The sequence below is a fragment of the Pyxicephalus adspersus genome, chromosome 9 (assembly GCF_032062135.1).
Source record: "Pyxicephalus adspersus chromosome 9, UCB_Pads_2.0, whole genome shotgun sequence".
Taxonomy (NCBI): domain Eukaryota; kingdom Metazoa; phylum Chordata; class Amphibia; order Anura; family Pyxicephalidae; genus Pyxicephalus; species Pyxicephalus adspersus.
The window spans coordinates 2,248,618-2,265,552 of record NC_092866.1 but is presented as its reverse complement, the minus strand read 5'-3'; the positions used below and the strand labels follow the sequence as shown (position 1 = coordinate 2,265,552).

Here is a 16,935-nt window from a genome sequence, read left to right as displayed (position 1 = left end):
GGGGATTTGTCCTCCCCTATTGGTGAGGTCACGTACTGATGGTGGGGATTTGTCCTCCCCTATTGGTGAGGTCACGTACTGATGGTGGGGATTTGCCCTCCCCCATTGGTAAGGTCACGTACTGATGTTTGGTAAGAAGACCTGGCTTACCATTCCAATTCATCCCAAAGGTGTTCATAGGGTGAGGACAGGGAGCTGTGCAGGCCACTATAATTCCTTCAAATCAAACTGGTGACCCCATGTCTTTATGGTTTTGTACCCCGGGGCACAGTCATGGTGGCAACAGAAAAGTCTGGAAGAGCACAATTGTCTGCAATGTCTTTGTATGATGGGGTAATACCAGAACTCCTTCACTGGGGACACCTGAACTCTATTTGGAAATCGTCCCACATGCTTTTGGTTCTAAAGGGTGTACAGTGGCTTTATTATTACTTGATTTTGTAAACATTATGCCATCAAAAATATCTGCCTAATAGAAAACAATCTGATGGGAAGTGAAACAACTTTAATTTTTCTTGTGTATATGAAGCCATTTTACATTGATCATTCACTAAAGTTCTGGCACAGGATAGAAATAACATTTACCAGGTCTGATGGAAGGGGGTTGCTCTGTGGGTTTCATCCGTTCTTCCTGGTGACTTCGTAGCGGGTGAAGCTCAGACTCCGCCAAGAATTGGCTCTCCAGGTTCTTCAGGAGTGTTGCCTCTTTTTCTCTTGCCCTCTCACGCTGCCTTTCGAGTTCCCGTTCTCTCTCTCGCTCCTTCTCCCTTTCCAACTCTTTCTTCTCCCTCTCTCGTTCTCTTTCCCGTTCTCTCTCTTTTTCCCGTTCCCGATCTGCCTCCCTTTCTTTTTCCCTCTCCCGCTCTCTTTCTCGCTCTCGCTGCCGGAGCTCTTCATCCATTTGAAGTCTGCCAGAAAAGAAACATTTTACTTTTTGTGCAGTAAATCATTTCCTCTAATGTATGAGTTAATAATATTGGTAAACACATCAACAGTTGTGAAGTTTGAAAGTTCTGAAATTAGTACTTTAGTAAGTTTAAGAGGATTGGCGTTTGACATTACCCTAACCCAATAAGCAGAGTCGCTCATCAAGGCTTGTAACCTATTGGAGCATATCGGGCAAATTATTCAATAAATCTCAGTATCATAGACGTTACCTCTCAGCTGTTAGGCTGGAAATTCGCTCTGATTGCAGGGCAGACAGTGATGAATGGGTGAGGTCTGCTGGATAGCGAACACCAGACAGATGCAGGTGCATAGCAGAGGGATGCAGAGGTGGCAGAGATCCGGGACTGTGCAGTGGGTAGAAAGGAGACCTCAATGCTGACAAACAGTATGATTCGTCCATTCTGCAAAGACAAAATACCTGGTTATTTTAAATTCTTTTCTGCAATGCTTAGTACCTAAGGCAGAAGTAAACTCTTTACCTAAAAGCAGGGTGAGGGAAGGGGTGGTGGGCTGCTAGGTAGGTGTTGTGATAATATGCCGCTGCAGCCGGGTCCAGGCCGAGGTGGGGAATCGATGGCATGCGAAGGTCCTCAGCTGTGTGATATGGACGGAAGCTCCGCAGGTATTCTTCTGTGACCGCACTTTGAGGGACAACATGGGGTACTGGTCTCTGCAGGCTGAAAGACGAAAAAAAAAGGCCCAATCAGAGATTGCTTGAATGCCAAGATATTCTGTAATGATGGCACAGATATATGCCATAATTTATGCTTCTATGCCTTGGTTGTTGTCTCCTAATGAAAGCTACAGTCATGTATAATTCTCACACTGCAATGTGTGTAGGTTGTAAATTGCTATGAAATAATTTCACTATTTTTTTTTTTTTTTTTTTAAACCAAGAGTATTTTTTATTAGACCCAACCTGGCTTGGCTAACTATAAGGACCTACTGACTTACTTTAAGGGGAAGCGGGAATCCTGGACGACAGAGCTTGGTGGAATGGCAAAGGCGTATGCGTTTCCCAGTAGGTGCGAAGGTATGGAGGGAGTGCCGGCCTTCTCTGGTGGCATTTGAGATTCTGCGAGCAGTCGCTCTCTGCTGAGACTGCTTGCCCGGGAAGCTCCTTCTGACTGCTAGAGAGAAAAGGATACCACGTTACTATTGAGAGATCTTACATGACAAAGGGCCGGATGTTCCTAAAGCCAAATATCCCACACTAGTGCAGAAGTAAATTTTAAATGCACCAAAAAGAGAGCAATAACCAAATTTGGAACAATATTTCAGAAGATTGTAGTGGAAGAAGGTGCCATTGATGTATATTGAGTCTAGATGCATTTTTTTGTCACAATAATCAGAAATAACAAAACACATTTCAGGGCTTGACTTGACTATGGACGATTGGAAATGGTCTGGTCTGTTTTTCCAGTTAATTGCTAAGCCCTGATCACTGAGGCAGCTTCTAACCTTCTGAAATGTGTTGTAGGTTTTGAAATCATTGGGATGAATACATTTATTTTCACCATCTTCCTCTACAGCATGGAGGTGTTTGCATATATTATACAAGGTTGGTGCCCTTTTAAAGTTAGCTTAGTAACATACATGTCCTAGAAAATATAATATGATGTGTAATTTCATATGGCATCCTTTGTTTTATATATAGAAGGTAACTGAAGATCACATGTAGTGTCGTCTGGAATGGCTGAGCTACGATTCATTGTGCAAACATATGCAGCTTTATAAAGCCGCGATTAAAAAAGAAAACAAAAAAATAAAAGAAGCCAGCCGAGGCCTGAATGGAGCGTCTCTCAGGGGTCTCTTTACAAGGCTGGATGGTTTGTAATGGTTAGATGGGCCAAGAAGTGAGGCGGCGGAATCTGCATGCTTGCTGATCTGGTAAAATGCAGCAGAACGTCATAGCGCATCAGCCGCAGGGAGCAAGACAAGCGGAACGGCACAGTCAAGTGTCTGCGGGCTGCTCCATGAAGCACTTATCCTGCGCGCTTTACAGTTTTCATTCTGCTTGCCTCCCCATTATCTCCGTACAAATGCAGCTGCTGCCGCGCTTCTACATGTCAAGTGCTTACATCTGCTAGGAAATATCGTCAAAGTGCAACAATGGCAGAGCGGTTATTGTGCGCGTAATTACAAACGTGCGCTTTGTAGCCTGTAGCTGGTCTCTTGTGCTCACCCTCTGTAATAGCAGCTATCTATTCACTCCTGTCCCATTTATCTGCACCCCTAACCTCTTCTATCCATCAGTGATTTCTCACCGACATGCAGCACTTTCACCAGCAACATTTTCCTTGTGCTGTACCTGTCATTTAAAGCCAATTTGGCATTGCATTATTTTTCCCTCCTTTTTGAAGTAGTAATGAGATGACATGTAGTTTGTTCTGCCTCTTTAAAAAAAAAAAAAAAAAAAATGCAATTTATATTTTTTATTCTTGGATGCGTAGCAGTGCTGCTGCTCTTGTAGCCACTTTGCATTCTGCATTCAAAACGTGAAATAATTCCATTGATGGCTGCATGTTATCTCTCAGGGTGGTTTAGCCAAAGTGCAAATTACCAGCCAAAGTTGCCCTGTAACAGAAGTGCCTTGTCAAGAATCTCAATACCAGGATCAACACTTCTTATTTTCATAAAAGCCATGTCTTCAGAGTCATGTGGAGCAGCCCTAGAATGGCTGCCATGACATTATAGTTATGTGGAGCAGTTCTAGAATGGCTGCCATGGCATTATACAAAATCTATGGGGACTTTGCAGCCAGCACCAAAAAAGGATTACTGGCAAGTAGTAGTAGACGCAGATCAAGGATGCAGCTCTGCTATAGAAGCTAATAGGAAGCTGGGGTGGGTGCTTTGTGTCAGTTAGTTCAGGAAAGGGGGGGCTGATAGATAAAAGGACCCTACTGTAAATAAACATTTCTCTCACCAATAGACTGAGCCATTTTGTCCAGTTTCTTCCTTGTACGTTAGATTATAATTGCTTCAACTTTGTTTTTATCATTTTCACCACAATTTATTGGGAGCTCATTTGTCTTCTGCAACCTTCCTCATACCCAAAAGATTGCAAGAGCAATATTTTGTAATCTTACTGTGAACCCTAAAAATTTGCAAGATTTGGGGTCCTCCAGACCATGGTTATCCAGTGTATTGTAATAGCTGCACATTTGCGTGATGGATTTCAATGGAAATTTAAAAGTAGGGTTGCACTGTTGGCATTCGGGGACTTTACCTGCGCTCCCCTCTTATGTTCATGCAGTTTTCTTTCCAGCTTCAATGGACCTAATGGGTCTGTATAACTATAAGGGGGCAATAAAGTGTCAGCTACTCTGTAGAGACTGATGGGACTGGCTCAGTGTTCTCTGTACAACACTGTGGTATATGTCAGTGCTATATAAATGCATCATCATAGTGTGTGACTGTATATTAGAGTGTAAGCCGATTGGATAGCAGTGGGTATATTTATATATGATTACATTCTCTGTCGAGGGATGTGGATTATGCTGCCACCGTAAAAAGTCTGATGCTTGTACGTCAAGCTGGGTTCACAATGCGGAACGAGCCACAGAGCCAAAGAGAGAAAAAAAATGTATTTACAAAGCTGGAAGAAGCCTTTTCTCCCTCCCTGAAAATCTCTCCCCTTCCTTCAGACACATCAGCCATAATTAATTGAAAGGGATGGGGCTCCGTTGATTGGAATTCTTAATGAACACAACATCTGTTCACTTTCCAGGCCCTTGTGTGTGTGTGTGTGTGTGTGTTTAAGGCCTTCAGTGAGTTTCCCCCCTCCCTTTCTCTCCACCCTGCTGGGTGAGTATTCAGCTGCTTCTGAACTGTGACCTGCCCCCGGCTATTGGGCGTATAGGAAGGTCAGAGGGGCAGCAGGGGCTAAAAATAATAAGGGGGGTGCTTTGGTTCTGCAGGGCCTAAACACAAGGTAGCCCACCATCCACCTCCCACAGGGTGCAAGGATTATCTGATGTAACCAGAGGTTGCTTGGCCTGGTCGCTTTGTATCAAAGACTGATTAAAATGCAAGCAATATTGTGGCATAGAATTCACGTTGGACATCAAAGCTGAGCAGAATATTCTTTTATGTAGGGCAAGTCTCTTTTCATGGCATTTTTCCTCGATAGGCTGTTCGATATTAAACCAGATTCTTTTTATTTGTTTGTACTGAAAAGTGTTAATGTTGGGTATGAAAAGGTTGGATAGCTGAAGTCCTATGTGTTGACAATATGGTTGTTTCTTCATCCCTGAATAGAGCTCATGCAAGTTGAGTCTTACCTGGCGGGCTTCGCTCCTCCAGACCCCATTGACAGTCTTAGTTGGTGCAATGGTCACTACAGGTGGTGTGTTCGGCACAGAGTGTCCCCCCGGGGGCACAATGATCGGCCCCATTGGACCCCTTTTTGGCGTGCTTGCGGGAGAGCTGTGATTGGTTGCTGGTGAGGAGACGGGGGAAGACTCACTGCTTATGGATGATCCTGCAAACAGAAGAAGTTGCTGGTTATGTAATTGCTAAACTTTATAGCCAAAAAGAGCAACTTTAGCCCAGAACACAGTGAAAACACAACATATAATACACGGGATTGTGGCATTGCGTGGTATTTAGCAGCACAGGATGAGGTGACATATTTTAGATGCCTCCTCTTTAAATACTGTATAATAAGATTACAAACAATGGCAGCCAAATGCATCCCGATGCTCGATAATGATGATGAGATTAGTAGACACCATAAATGAGGCAACACAACATGAAGAACAAGGGCTTTGTAAGGAGCATTAAAAAAAAAAAAACTTCCTAATTGCCGGCAGGCCTCAACCACTCAAGAAGGCCTAACTGGGTCTGAAGAAGCAAGTTTTTTAGATTGCAAATATTTTAATATAAAAGTCATAGCAGAAAAAACTGCTTCTGTATGAAGATAGACAGAGAATAGCACAGCACTAAACTCCTCAGGCTAAGTTGGCGGGAACCATGTGAGGATAGTATCACATGATCAGCTTTGGTTTTACAGTGAGCGAGACCTTGCACCCTCAAAAGCCCCTGTAGCCTTCTCTTTATTTTTTTGCAACAAGGTCAGCTCTGGAAATGCTTGATATTCAGCCTTAGGTTTTGAGCAGACCAGTCTTTATTTTTGGAGGGCATTTCGTAAAGAACGCCATGCGATAATAAGAGTTGACAACTTTTACATTTACGCAGCGGTTGGTATTGCATTCTTTTTTTTTTTTTTTTTTTAAGAAGTTGCGTTTCTTTTTGAAGGGTCCGTCCACCCAAACTGGTTTGATCGATTCTGGCTGACAGTTTGTGAAATCTCTTGGGGGATCCAATAGTAAGAACCAAACCAGGCTTTGCCTGGACACTAGAGTTAGGCCGCAGAAGAAGCAGGGCAGCTTTATCGGAGATGTGCATCTAAAGGCGGCATTTCTCCCCATTAGGAGTGCGGATGTGAGTACGGAAGGAAGAAGCAGCTTATTACAGCGCACAGAGGCTGATAAGGTTCAGAGCCGCTATTGAAGCGTATCTTGTTAACGGAAGGCTAGGAACAATTAGGGATGTAATCCTTTCTGAGCCGGGGAGCCGTCCCTGACGGCTCCAAATCAATAGCTTCCCTGCGAGTCAGGCAATTAACGGCGCTGGGCCTCGCAGCGCTGCAACCTCCTGCTTTTAAAGACAGGCAACAGTGTGATCATTGTAATTAACTGCTGGCATTCTGCTCGGACTGGCTGAATAAAATTAATTGGGATTAGAGTCGAGGCGTCCTGGTGTAGCGCTGTCACCTTTGTTTTGTGCCCCGCCTGCTTTCCTTGCGCTGATGCCAACCTATCTGCCAGACCTGCAGAAGGTGTGCAATTAACAGCTTGGCCTGGTCTCGCTCATCAGTTCAAGGGCGGTCATCACTTTTACCGTGGTGCAAGCAGAAGAATGATGGCAAGGGCTGAAGCAAGGATTTGGGGAGAAGTGAGGGGGGGATTCCCGGATCCTTTATCACCCCATTCACTGTATCCCAACTATGTAAAATGTGAGCCCACTTCATCACAGAAGGGTTATGAGGATAATACAATGAACAAAGAAAAAGAATTGGTGTATTGATACAATGTTTTTTTTTTTTTTTAATGGCAAGTGCAGCATGCTGTGTAATATGTGCAACACTTTCAGGTATCTTGGATCATAGTATTCCCCCTTACAATACCTCCAGCTGCCTTTCTCTGCAAAGGACAAAGCCATCTTTGTTTAGGCATCACTCAGGGTCACCATCTACTACTAAGACTAAGATGGTGGCTCGGATGACACATATATATATCAATCCTGGTGTTTGTCCAGCTCACAAATGTTATGATAGATCAGCTCTTACTCACTTGTGACTTGTAAAATTTGCAATGTTGCAGTCAGGGGGAGACTGAAGAAATGCTTCCTCCTGCCTGCAGCAGACTGAGGACATCTTAGTGTAGACAGTCACCTTACTAAAGCTGAAAGTATTTTATTATTAAAACCTGCTTCTCCCAATTACATATCATGTAAATGCCTAAATTGTATAATCGATATATTTATTATAAAAACAGAGTGCTCTTTTATTAAGATATGGAGATCATAATGGCAACATGCATCCTCATACCATGGCCAGTATATGGGGGTGAAGGAGCAGGGCTGGATATTGGAATCTTCTGGTCCAGTGCAGCAGATTGTGGATTGAACTCCCACCCAGGGAACATTTTTCCCCCAGCACCCTCCCTGCTCTACAGCTTCATCCGCTTCTCACATCCCACTAAATGGGGCACTTATGAGATTAATGTACTCTGCAAAACGACCGGTAATTTCTACCTTAATTATGAAATTAATTTGCTGCTGTTAAATTTCCCTTCTGCATTGGAAAAGAAGGTTGTCAGTGGAGGGCTCTCTTGACTGCCCCATGGCTGTCATTGAAAGATAGTGGCGATGTTGGGGGAGTGCATATAACGGACACCTGCAGCCAGACAGAGACAGGAAAAACCTGCGCTGGGGGGATCAAACACACAGGAACAATAAAAGAAAGAACAGGTGCAATGAGAGTGGGTTAGGGACCGCAAACAAATGTGCGCATAGGAAATAGGATGCTAAATCAAGAAGGGGGATGGGTGCATTCAAAAGGGACTTGTGCTCCATATATGAGGCAGATGAAGTTGGAGTATATAGTCATTGCAAATGTTGATTTGGAGTACATTTGCTCTAATGCAGTGATTTTAACTAGTGTGGGAAACACTGCTGTAATGTATAAAATAACAAGGTCACTTGGCTGAGCTTAAAATTTTCATCGCAAGTTTCTATACAGCACTATTTTGCAACAGAGGTGTATAACCCCAGCACCAGGATGCATCCGATAACATCAGAGCAGCGTTGTATACACGCCAGATTCTTGTCCGATACCAGCCCTAAACGTGATTTTTGGACAAAGCGATAGCCAGTCGAGAACCATCTGATGTGTGTAGCCTTTAGTGTGGAGTGTCCTGCAAAGAGCCCGGACTTCAACCCTACTGAATACCTTCAGAATAAATTGGAATGATGATTGTAAGAAGGGTGTCATTCAAAAATTTGTTGGACCATTCTTGGCTGATTGGCCCTAATTTCCACCAGCACACTCCAAATTTTCGCAGATTACCTTCCTGGAAAAGTGGAGTCCCTTTAATTAGATGTCCAAATCTCAACGGTGTGATGGTTAGGTCTACAAATGTTTGGCTATACACCAAATTAAAGGGTAAAAAGTGCAGATGAGGTCCAGATTTCTAGAGAGGATTCTGTTTTGGACAACTAAATAGGACCAGGTTGGTGCCAGGATTACTGCACTGTAGGAAACGCAAGTTGAAGATTTTATACACTGGTACAGTGGCCCTTTAAACAAACAAAAAAACAATCAGAAACACTCTGGCTAAGAAAAACGCTATTCTTCAGCTATAGATCATTTCATGAGATATTCTGACAACACAATAGCTCATTGCCTGGCGTTGCAGCACAAAGGTTCCAGGTTTGATTCTTGGCTTTATTTTTATGTTTGCATTGGTTTCCTCCGAAAACATACTGGCAGGTAAATGGCTTCCCCCTAATGAGCCTTACACAAGACCAAGGATATCAATGAGTACAGACTCTGAAAAGCAATAAAGGGAATACTGGCACTTTTTTTAAAGGCAAACATAAATATTGCACACTTCATTCAATCAATTGTAAAGTATGTAACTGTTCATTAAACATCTATCCCTCACATATTGACTAATGTTCTGTCCATCAAGAAATCTTAAAAAGATCACGTTCTGCACCAATGCCTTGAGGGTTGAAACCACACAAACCAATATCAGATCTGGCTCTCCCTTCAGGGAAAGATGCATTTCACTGAGAAGCTGAAAGTCTAGAAGAGGAAGAAAATCGATCTGGAACTCTCAGATTCATGTATGAAATGACTAAAGTCTTCTTATCAGAAGGAAACGCTTCTGCTGCGCGTCTCATTATCGGCTGACAAAGTTTAAAGCACAGCCAATCCTTAACATGCATCTGATAATAAGAATTATGTGGTAGAGGAGGAGAGAGACCATCACACAATACATAGGTGCCAGCAATACACAAACAGCATTCTTCCCAAAGCAAAGTGATTATGTTATCTCCATACAATATTCTGAGCAGAAGGTCTAATATTATCCAATTACACAAGGATGTGATGTTAGCTCTGACAAAACGGATATCTATACTCGGGTAAATCACACTGGATTGATACACAAATATACACTATATATGGTCAAAAGTATTTGGACCTCCCTTCCAAATGATGAGGGTGAAATTTTTCCAGTGAAGGGTTCTGGCAATACTCTTATTAATACTCATCCAGCCTTGTGGTCACAGAAGACTCCCCTTGGGCAAAATAAATATATATATATTTTTTTTTTGGTAAAGGATGACAACCTTCATAATAAAGCTCATAGAGGCTTCCACATATATTTGGCCATGTAGTGGGTTCTGTGCAAAATGCATCTCAGATCTTTTACTCCCTACAGTTACACTTGTTTAAAAACATTGGAGTCATGTAAAGAGTTATAAATGTAGACAGGGCACCCATTTTCTACCAGCTAGTTGTATTGCACAGTGATTGTGCATTTGCTCTTTCTTTGTGAAAGCCTATAGAGTTCAGAATAGGTAAGGATCCCACAATTCATCAAGTTGTAAACACCTTTATTTCCTACGACAATAAGATCTGCCAATTCCTCCATAAACATGAATGTTTAGTTAAGTTGGAGTTTTCTGTTGATGGATCCAACACCCAAATCTATCAGCTCAGGACATCTAAACTGCACATTCGTATCAAGTACCCCTGTAGCCCTAGGCATAGTCCAGAATATAATGGCAAATATGTTAAAATATGGAAAAAAAAGAAAATGACAGCAACAAATGTGCACAAGAAGAATGGACTCCCACTCCCATAATGGTCATTGTAAGGCAGAGCCAGAAATGCTAATCCCCAGGAAATTTACAGAACTAGTGAGGACAGCTTGCCAAGCTTGAACAATAAAATGGCAGTTTTGGGTGAATTGCCCCTGAATCTTTAAAAGCCTAGTATACAAATAAAGTAATAGGAATCACACATGCAGAAAGACCGGATTTATTAGGATATTACTGAACACCCTGGAATGATATTTCCATTTGGCATTTGGCATTGCAATGTATGGCGGAGTGACTCTGGCATGCACACATGCACAAGACGCGGGTTTTCCCGAGCATCTCTGGGCTTACCTCTGGGCTCCTCGGCCTGCTTTGCGAGTTTGCGCAGCGCGGCGGCGAAGCTGGAGGAGGGTGCGGACTGGACTGAGAGCGCGCTGCTGGCCGCCGGGCTGCCGTTGGGTACCAGGGAGCCATTGATAGGGGAGGGAGTGAGGGGGCTGACCGTGGCCGTGGTCCGAGTGGCTGTCGAAAGCATTCCTATGGAAGCTGATTTTGGCTCATGGTTCATGCCTGGAATGAGGGAGAAACAAAAATAAGGCTAAAGCAGAACAATTAAATTAAAAAGAAAAACAAAAAAGAAAAAAAACACAGTCATGACTACTGCTGGGCAAGGGCTGGCTGCTATTCGCTAAATACGTCACAAAACTCGCTGCAAAGAGGCCCTGTCCTTCAAAAACACAGTACTTTATGGATTGTATTTGTATGTTGCCTACAGCACTGAAGCACCTAATGATCCTACTGTAGAACTATCTGGATAGAGCTTACAGTAGTTCCCTAGGGAAGAAAATGAACATCAGCAACTTCTGCCTAACCAGGCAGAAACCACAGGATGACATGATAGTTTATGTAGTAAAGAGCCCTCTGGATGTAGAATGGATTATCTAAGGGATTTATAAATAAATGCCTGAGGACCACTGCCACAATTTATATTGGAGGAAGAAGAAAGAGCACCAAAAGGAATTGGTGAGGTGTCTGTGCAAATGATTGGTACCGATTTTTAGTTAAAGCCAACTAATTTCAGTGAACCCCCTTCTTCAGGGCTTAGGCTTTCATATAGAAATACTGTGCACTAAATTGATAACAGAAGGTTAGCATTAGCAACTATACTTCTGCGTCACTCCCCACACATTGACAACCTAAAAAAGAGAGGGTCAGGTTCTGTACCCTATGAAACATGCTGGCATTTACTAACACCTAGCACCTCTTTGGGAAAGGAAAACCCTAATAGCTGTACAGACACTTAAAAAAAAATCCACATTTGTTTCATGTCTCTGGACAGCCAAAATCCTTCTTTTGGAGAAGAGAGAGACATGGCCACAGACTGAAGCATAAAAAGATTTATTGAAGAGAAGTCAGGAGATAAAAGTCGAGGCAGAGGGTAGCTGAACGTTGAGGCCAGAATTCAATCTTTCTGCTTTCACTTTGTGCCAAAACACTTTAGCTTGTCAATCAATGCTCAAGTCCTAACATGCAAAGTGTAAAAAGTGCTGTCAGATCTGTTAATAAAACGCTACAAAGGTAATCATTTCCCCCATAAAAATAGCCAGTGACTTCTGTTATCAAGTAGCAAATTCGTTTCCTGGGGTCACCAGCAGGAATGTTAATGGTGTATAACTGTTTGCTGACATTTGTACAGGGCGCACACAGCCAGCATAGGACAGGAGAGGTGAAGAGACATTTCTCAAAAGCTGTGAACTCAACATGACACGGCTCACGAGGTCAGTCCTCGCTGCAATGCAAATACTAGACTGGCAAGCATTGGTACACTGAAACACTGAGACATTTCTTTCCCACCTCACCCTTCTAGGATTAGGATTTCTATTCTGTAGTTGTACTTAAAGCAACCAGACATTGTCACATGGCGTTTGCCAGCATCGGAGCATGCTCAAGAGTTGCAACGGGTGCAGAACCCTTTAAAAGGGCTGGCCTTTAGCACACAGATTTAAAATTTATATAAGAAACATACAAAAGAACAAATTATACTTTCTTCTTGGAATGGCAGAGTCAGAAATTGCAGGCCCCAAATTCTGTCATGCATTAACTCCATTGCTGCTCTGAAGCCCCACAGTGGGTCATACAACGAGGCCGGCCAGGTGCAAAAACTGGACAGGGTCTATCCCTGCCCCAAGGAATATCCAGATCACAAAGAAAGGATTCCAGAGGAACACTAAGAAATCCTTTTTTATGTGAAATCACTCTGTGTTGCACAATGCATACATTAGAAGCTCTATGGGGAGGCATTCAGGATAAAAGAACACAAGGAGGACCTCATTGGTGGTGAATGCTCATTCATAGCCCAGCAGGAAGCCTAGTAATACATAGGAGTAGAAGATGGTTGCTTCATGCTTTATTGTCTGTGGAGGTGTTGTATGTTTTAGGTCTAGTTTGAACAAAGTATGTATTTCAATTGTTCCTAGAAGAATGGATGGCCTGGTGACACACATGAGCAATAAAACCCTTACAGCCAAAATATTGGCACCACTGTTGTATTGCAAGGTGTCTTTCCACATGCAAGTTCCACACAGACCCTCTTACTACTTAAAGGTCCCAACGCAACATTAAAATTGGGTTTGAAAAGTCATTCGGCTGTCTGCCTATAAACAGCCAAGTTGCACATGAATGAACTATGCTGAATTTTCCCTTTACTCTGCATGTGTATGTTAGCAGGCTCAGTCCTCATGCTGTGCAGGAAATGTGGCCCAATTATGATAGAACCATTGCCATGATGAATCTTTTTACCCAACTAAGAGGGAGTGTCTGCAGCCCAGTGAGATTTAATATCCTAATAGACAAAGCCAAACATAATCACACAAGTGCAAAGCTGGAGGACCTACAGAATGCTCCTGACACCGACCTACCAGACAGTAAGGGGAGAGAGAAGGAAGGGATCTCGGCTTATAAGATCCAACTCATCACTGAAAAGGAAGCAATAAAAGAGGCAAGGAAAAGAATTTCCCAGAGGCTAAAATGCCTCTTCTCCGCATGCTCCAGAAGACCTCCTTTGTGCTGATCAGACAATCTCTGTCTGTGTCACCATGGGATCAAGCAGAGAGAAATGAGAGATCCCTACTGAGACCTTAGCAGGTCTGCTGGCTCTGGATGATAAGAAGAAGCTGGATTAAACCGGAGGGACACAAGGTGCCAGATATTGTATTCAAAGAGCAAAACACAAGAGCAGGGTGAAAAAAACAAATGTGTAACCCATGTGACGCAAACCAAATATTAGATTCTCCCAAGGTGCATTTTGTTTGGAATGTACACAATAAAACTTTTGAGGCAGATCCAAGGTTGACTCACGTACAAGATTTAACATGTTCATGTCATTTGAAAAGCCCTTTTCAATTGTTTAGAATTCAAGCTTTCAGTAAAGTAATCCCTGGTGCTCCTGCCATGTAGATCCTTTATTGGAAACTTCCTGTTATAGGGCGACAACTGTTTGTCAATTGTGCTTCTGTGTTATCATGCGCTCACATGTGCTTCTGGTGGAAAATGCGAGTGGTTGCACCAACATGTTGCAGACACCGTCCACAGTTACTGTGACAAATAAGATAGCAACAGTTTATAATATACAGCACACGGAGCTAATTTATTAGGTTTACTTGAAAATGGATCTTTGTCCCCCGCCTACTTATATGGGGCCTCCATCTTATCAGACAGCGATACTGTCAACGTGTTTTTTGTGACAAGAGATCAGCTTGTTCTGTATCATGTACAAGTAGCCCAATGTGCAGCAAATTTCTGGTATTTTGCAAACTGAGGGCGGTGGCCGTTGGGGCAGCCATACATGGTTTGATAAGAGTTAACTGGAGCATCAAACTACCAATAATACACAAAGCGTCCCCGACACTCTGAAGAATCTTTGCATGAGCGATTGTCACGTCTTGTCTATGCGAAAGGGACTACTTAGCAATGCTTCCAGCACATTCATTTCTCAGGCAAAAGACTGCTGTGGGACCTAGCATGGAAACCATCCAGTGAGGAGCGACAGACCTATCAGACTCCTGAATGATGTGACCCATTTACACCCAAACTTTGCAGATACATCCAATACAGTCAGAATGAGCAATTTAGAACAAATCCTAATTCTGAAGCCCAGAGAGAAAGAAAAGGGGGGATGTTATGGATTCAAAAATCCATAACAAACCAAGGACAGGGAAAGGAGGGGGGGGGGGGGGGGGCACTAACGAGACAGATCGATACTACAATCAAGCAGCAAGATCGTTACTGTACACTGAGGGGATTTATGAAGACATACTCCAAATCCTGCACCAGTCTGCTGTAAACCTTCGCTGCATCATGCAGGATTTGAGATAGATTTGTAGGCATTTGCAGTCATCACGGTTCTAATCCTGAAAGGCCAACGGCGATTGTACGGTGGTGTTTAACTATCAATACGCTTGCAGCACTACCCCCTAAGAAGCAGCTGTGTGCATGGTCGTAATTGGAGCAGCTATACTTCTTTCCAGGAACTTCCTCAATAATATACAACCACTTTTGCCTCGCTTGTTAAGTAACCCTGCGCTCCAACAGTTCACATGGCACATAGCACAATTTCCAAAAGGAAACACACACACGACAAAGAAAAGGCAAAGATTAAAATACGGTGCAAGAGCAAAGAGACAGAGAAGTCTGCTTACTACAAAGGTTGGCGTCGGCTCTTCCTTCTTATTTTTGGCTCAGTTTCCGCCGAATCGACAAGCTGAATCGCACGCTTTGCGCATAAAGGCTCTGGGACATAGCATAATGCTCCTCCAGAGCGCCTGGGCTTATCTAACAAAGCAACAGCACACTTGCCTTGTGAAAACAAGCTGACACTGAGCCTGGAACAGCTGCCACCAGCGTCACATGGGCTGGCCCCATCTCCCTGAGCAGGCAGCCTGCAGATAACACTGACTGTTTTGTCATGAGACTCAGCAGAGGAGTCTATTCAAAGCGTTTGAGGCAGCACCGATCAGGGGGCGTCTGACCCCGCTGTGTCCTCCCAGCCAGCTACCCTCTGTAAAATAAAAGGGGGGGGCAAGGGTAAGGGGGGGGGGGGGTAGTGGCACAGAAAGGGAAGAATCCATAACATAAATACAAAGGGCTTTCCTGACTGCTACACTGTGGAGGACACACTATGCTATTGTATATCGCCTTCATATATGGTGGCGCTGTACAAAGTAACAGAAAATTAGCTACATATTACACAGAAATGTGCACAACATGCTCGAACTTTGCCAGAAGAGCTTGCACCCTAAAATCTATACAGTCACACAGAATTAGAATATATTTATCACTGAGCTAGTCATAGTCTCTGTACAGAAGAGCGTACACTTTAATGAGCCTACAGCCAGGCATAAGTTGTGAAAGCGTACCTAAACTCAGAAATGTCAGCCCTTTTTTGTAAAGTAAAAATTCTGTTAGTTTATTAAGTGCAACACCCTTTTTTTAATAAACACTGCCTGCCTAGGCGATCTAGAATGAATGGGAGCGCAAAGCATCCCAGGGATACCTATGTCACGCATCCCAGGAGGCTCTTGGGTGCTTCTTCTGCACATGCTCGAGCATTTATGTGAAAAGAGAAAAATTTGCTGATCTCGTGCCTGAGTCGGGTGACGTAGAAGCACCCGGAAGAAAAGGAGAAGATGACGGCGCTGGGACAAGGGGAGACCCGATGGAAGACATCTCCGGAGCTATCGACTGCGCTGCGGAATTGAAGGCAAGTGGATTTTATTTTTTGTTTTCTGCCTTTTTCAGTTTACTTCCTCTTTAATATATGAGCTTTAACATTGTTAGAATCTCCTTACATAGTTGTAAAACTGCTAAAAGTTTCTTACCAGCCAAGGGGCAGAGAGATTACCGTATGCCAGCACATTTATTGCATGACCCCCACTGCTGTGTCCAGACCTAATTGGCCCTTGATTGCCCTTTAAACCAGCTTCCCCCTGCAGGGAAGAGGGCAGACTGACTGGCTCTGTCACCATCACCCTGATGGACTTATGTAAACAGACTTTTGTGGAGGGGTTTTTATGGTGGGGGGTACACAAGTGTTACCTATAGACAGAGGAAGGGCAGGAAGCAGATAACTGCTGCAATCCAAATACTGAGGAATGCCTGTCATCAGAAAACTGAGAAAACTGTCAGCTGACTGGCTTGAAGACAAGGTCATAACAGGCCAGTGAAAAATTCTGAACTATTTCATTTTTAATGCAAACGTTTCAACATAAAAATTACGGAACCAATTTTCTTCCTCGGCGTCCGAATGTTACAATAGCTTGCAAGAAACCAGCAGTTTCTGAAATAGAATATTTTTCTGCAACAATTTAGCAAAATTATTTTGGTATTTTAAGTAACTTTACAGGTATCTGAACAGCTTCCTAAGATTCTAAGATGTACAACGGTTTCATTTTTTCTAAAAATTTCCACCTTTTAGCATTAAAAAGCCGCCTATGTGCTTTGGTCAATGATTTTGCTACAAGCAGGAGGAAGCATTCTCTGTGTCTCCGCCAGTGATCAGACTGCAACGTTGTAACTTTATAGCAAGTCACAA

At 43.2% G+C, this 16,935-nt stretch overlaps 1 protein-coding gene across 5 annotated transcripts in view; it reads right to left on the bottom strand.

The window, feature by feature from the left end:
- The window catches only part of GSE1 (Gse1 coiled-coil protein), a 184,019-nt gene that overhangs the window by 8,361 nt on the left and 158,723 nt on the right, over positions 1–16,935 (bottom strand). For 3 of the 5 annotated variants that reach the window (XM_072421461.1, XM_072421464.1, XM_072421465.1), the window contains 6 exons: positions 10,698–10,916; positions 5,234–5,433; positions 1,903–2,078; positions 1,428–1,625; positions 1,158–1,349; positions 586–908 (listed from right to left, as the gene is read on the bottom strand). In XM_072421461.1, the coding sequence (XP_072277562.1) occupies positions 586–908; positions 1,158–1,349; positions 1,428–1,625; positions 1,903–2,078; positions 5,234–5,433; positions 10,698–10,916 (1,308 nt within the window). The remainder of the gene's footprint in view (positions 1–585; positions 909–1,157; positions 1,350–1,427; positions 1,626–1,902; positions 2,079–5,233; positions 5,434–10,697; positions 10,917–16,935) is intronic. The other 2 variants (XM_072421462.1, XM_072421463.1) reach the window with 2 other exon arrangements.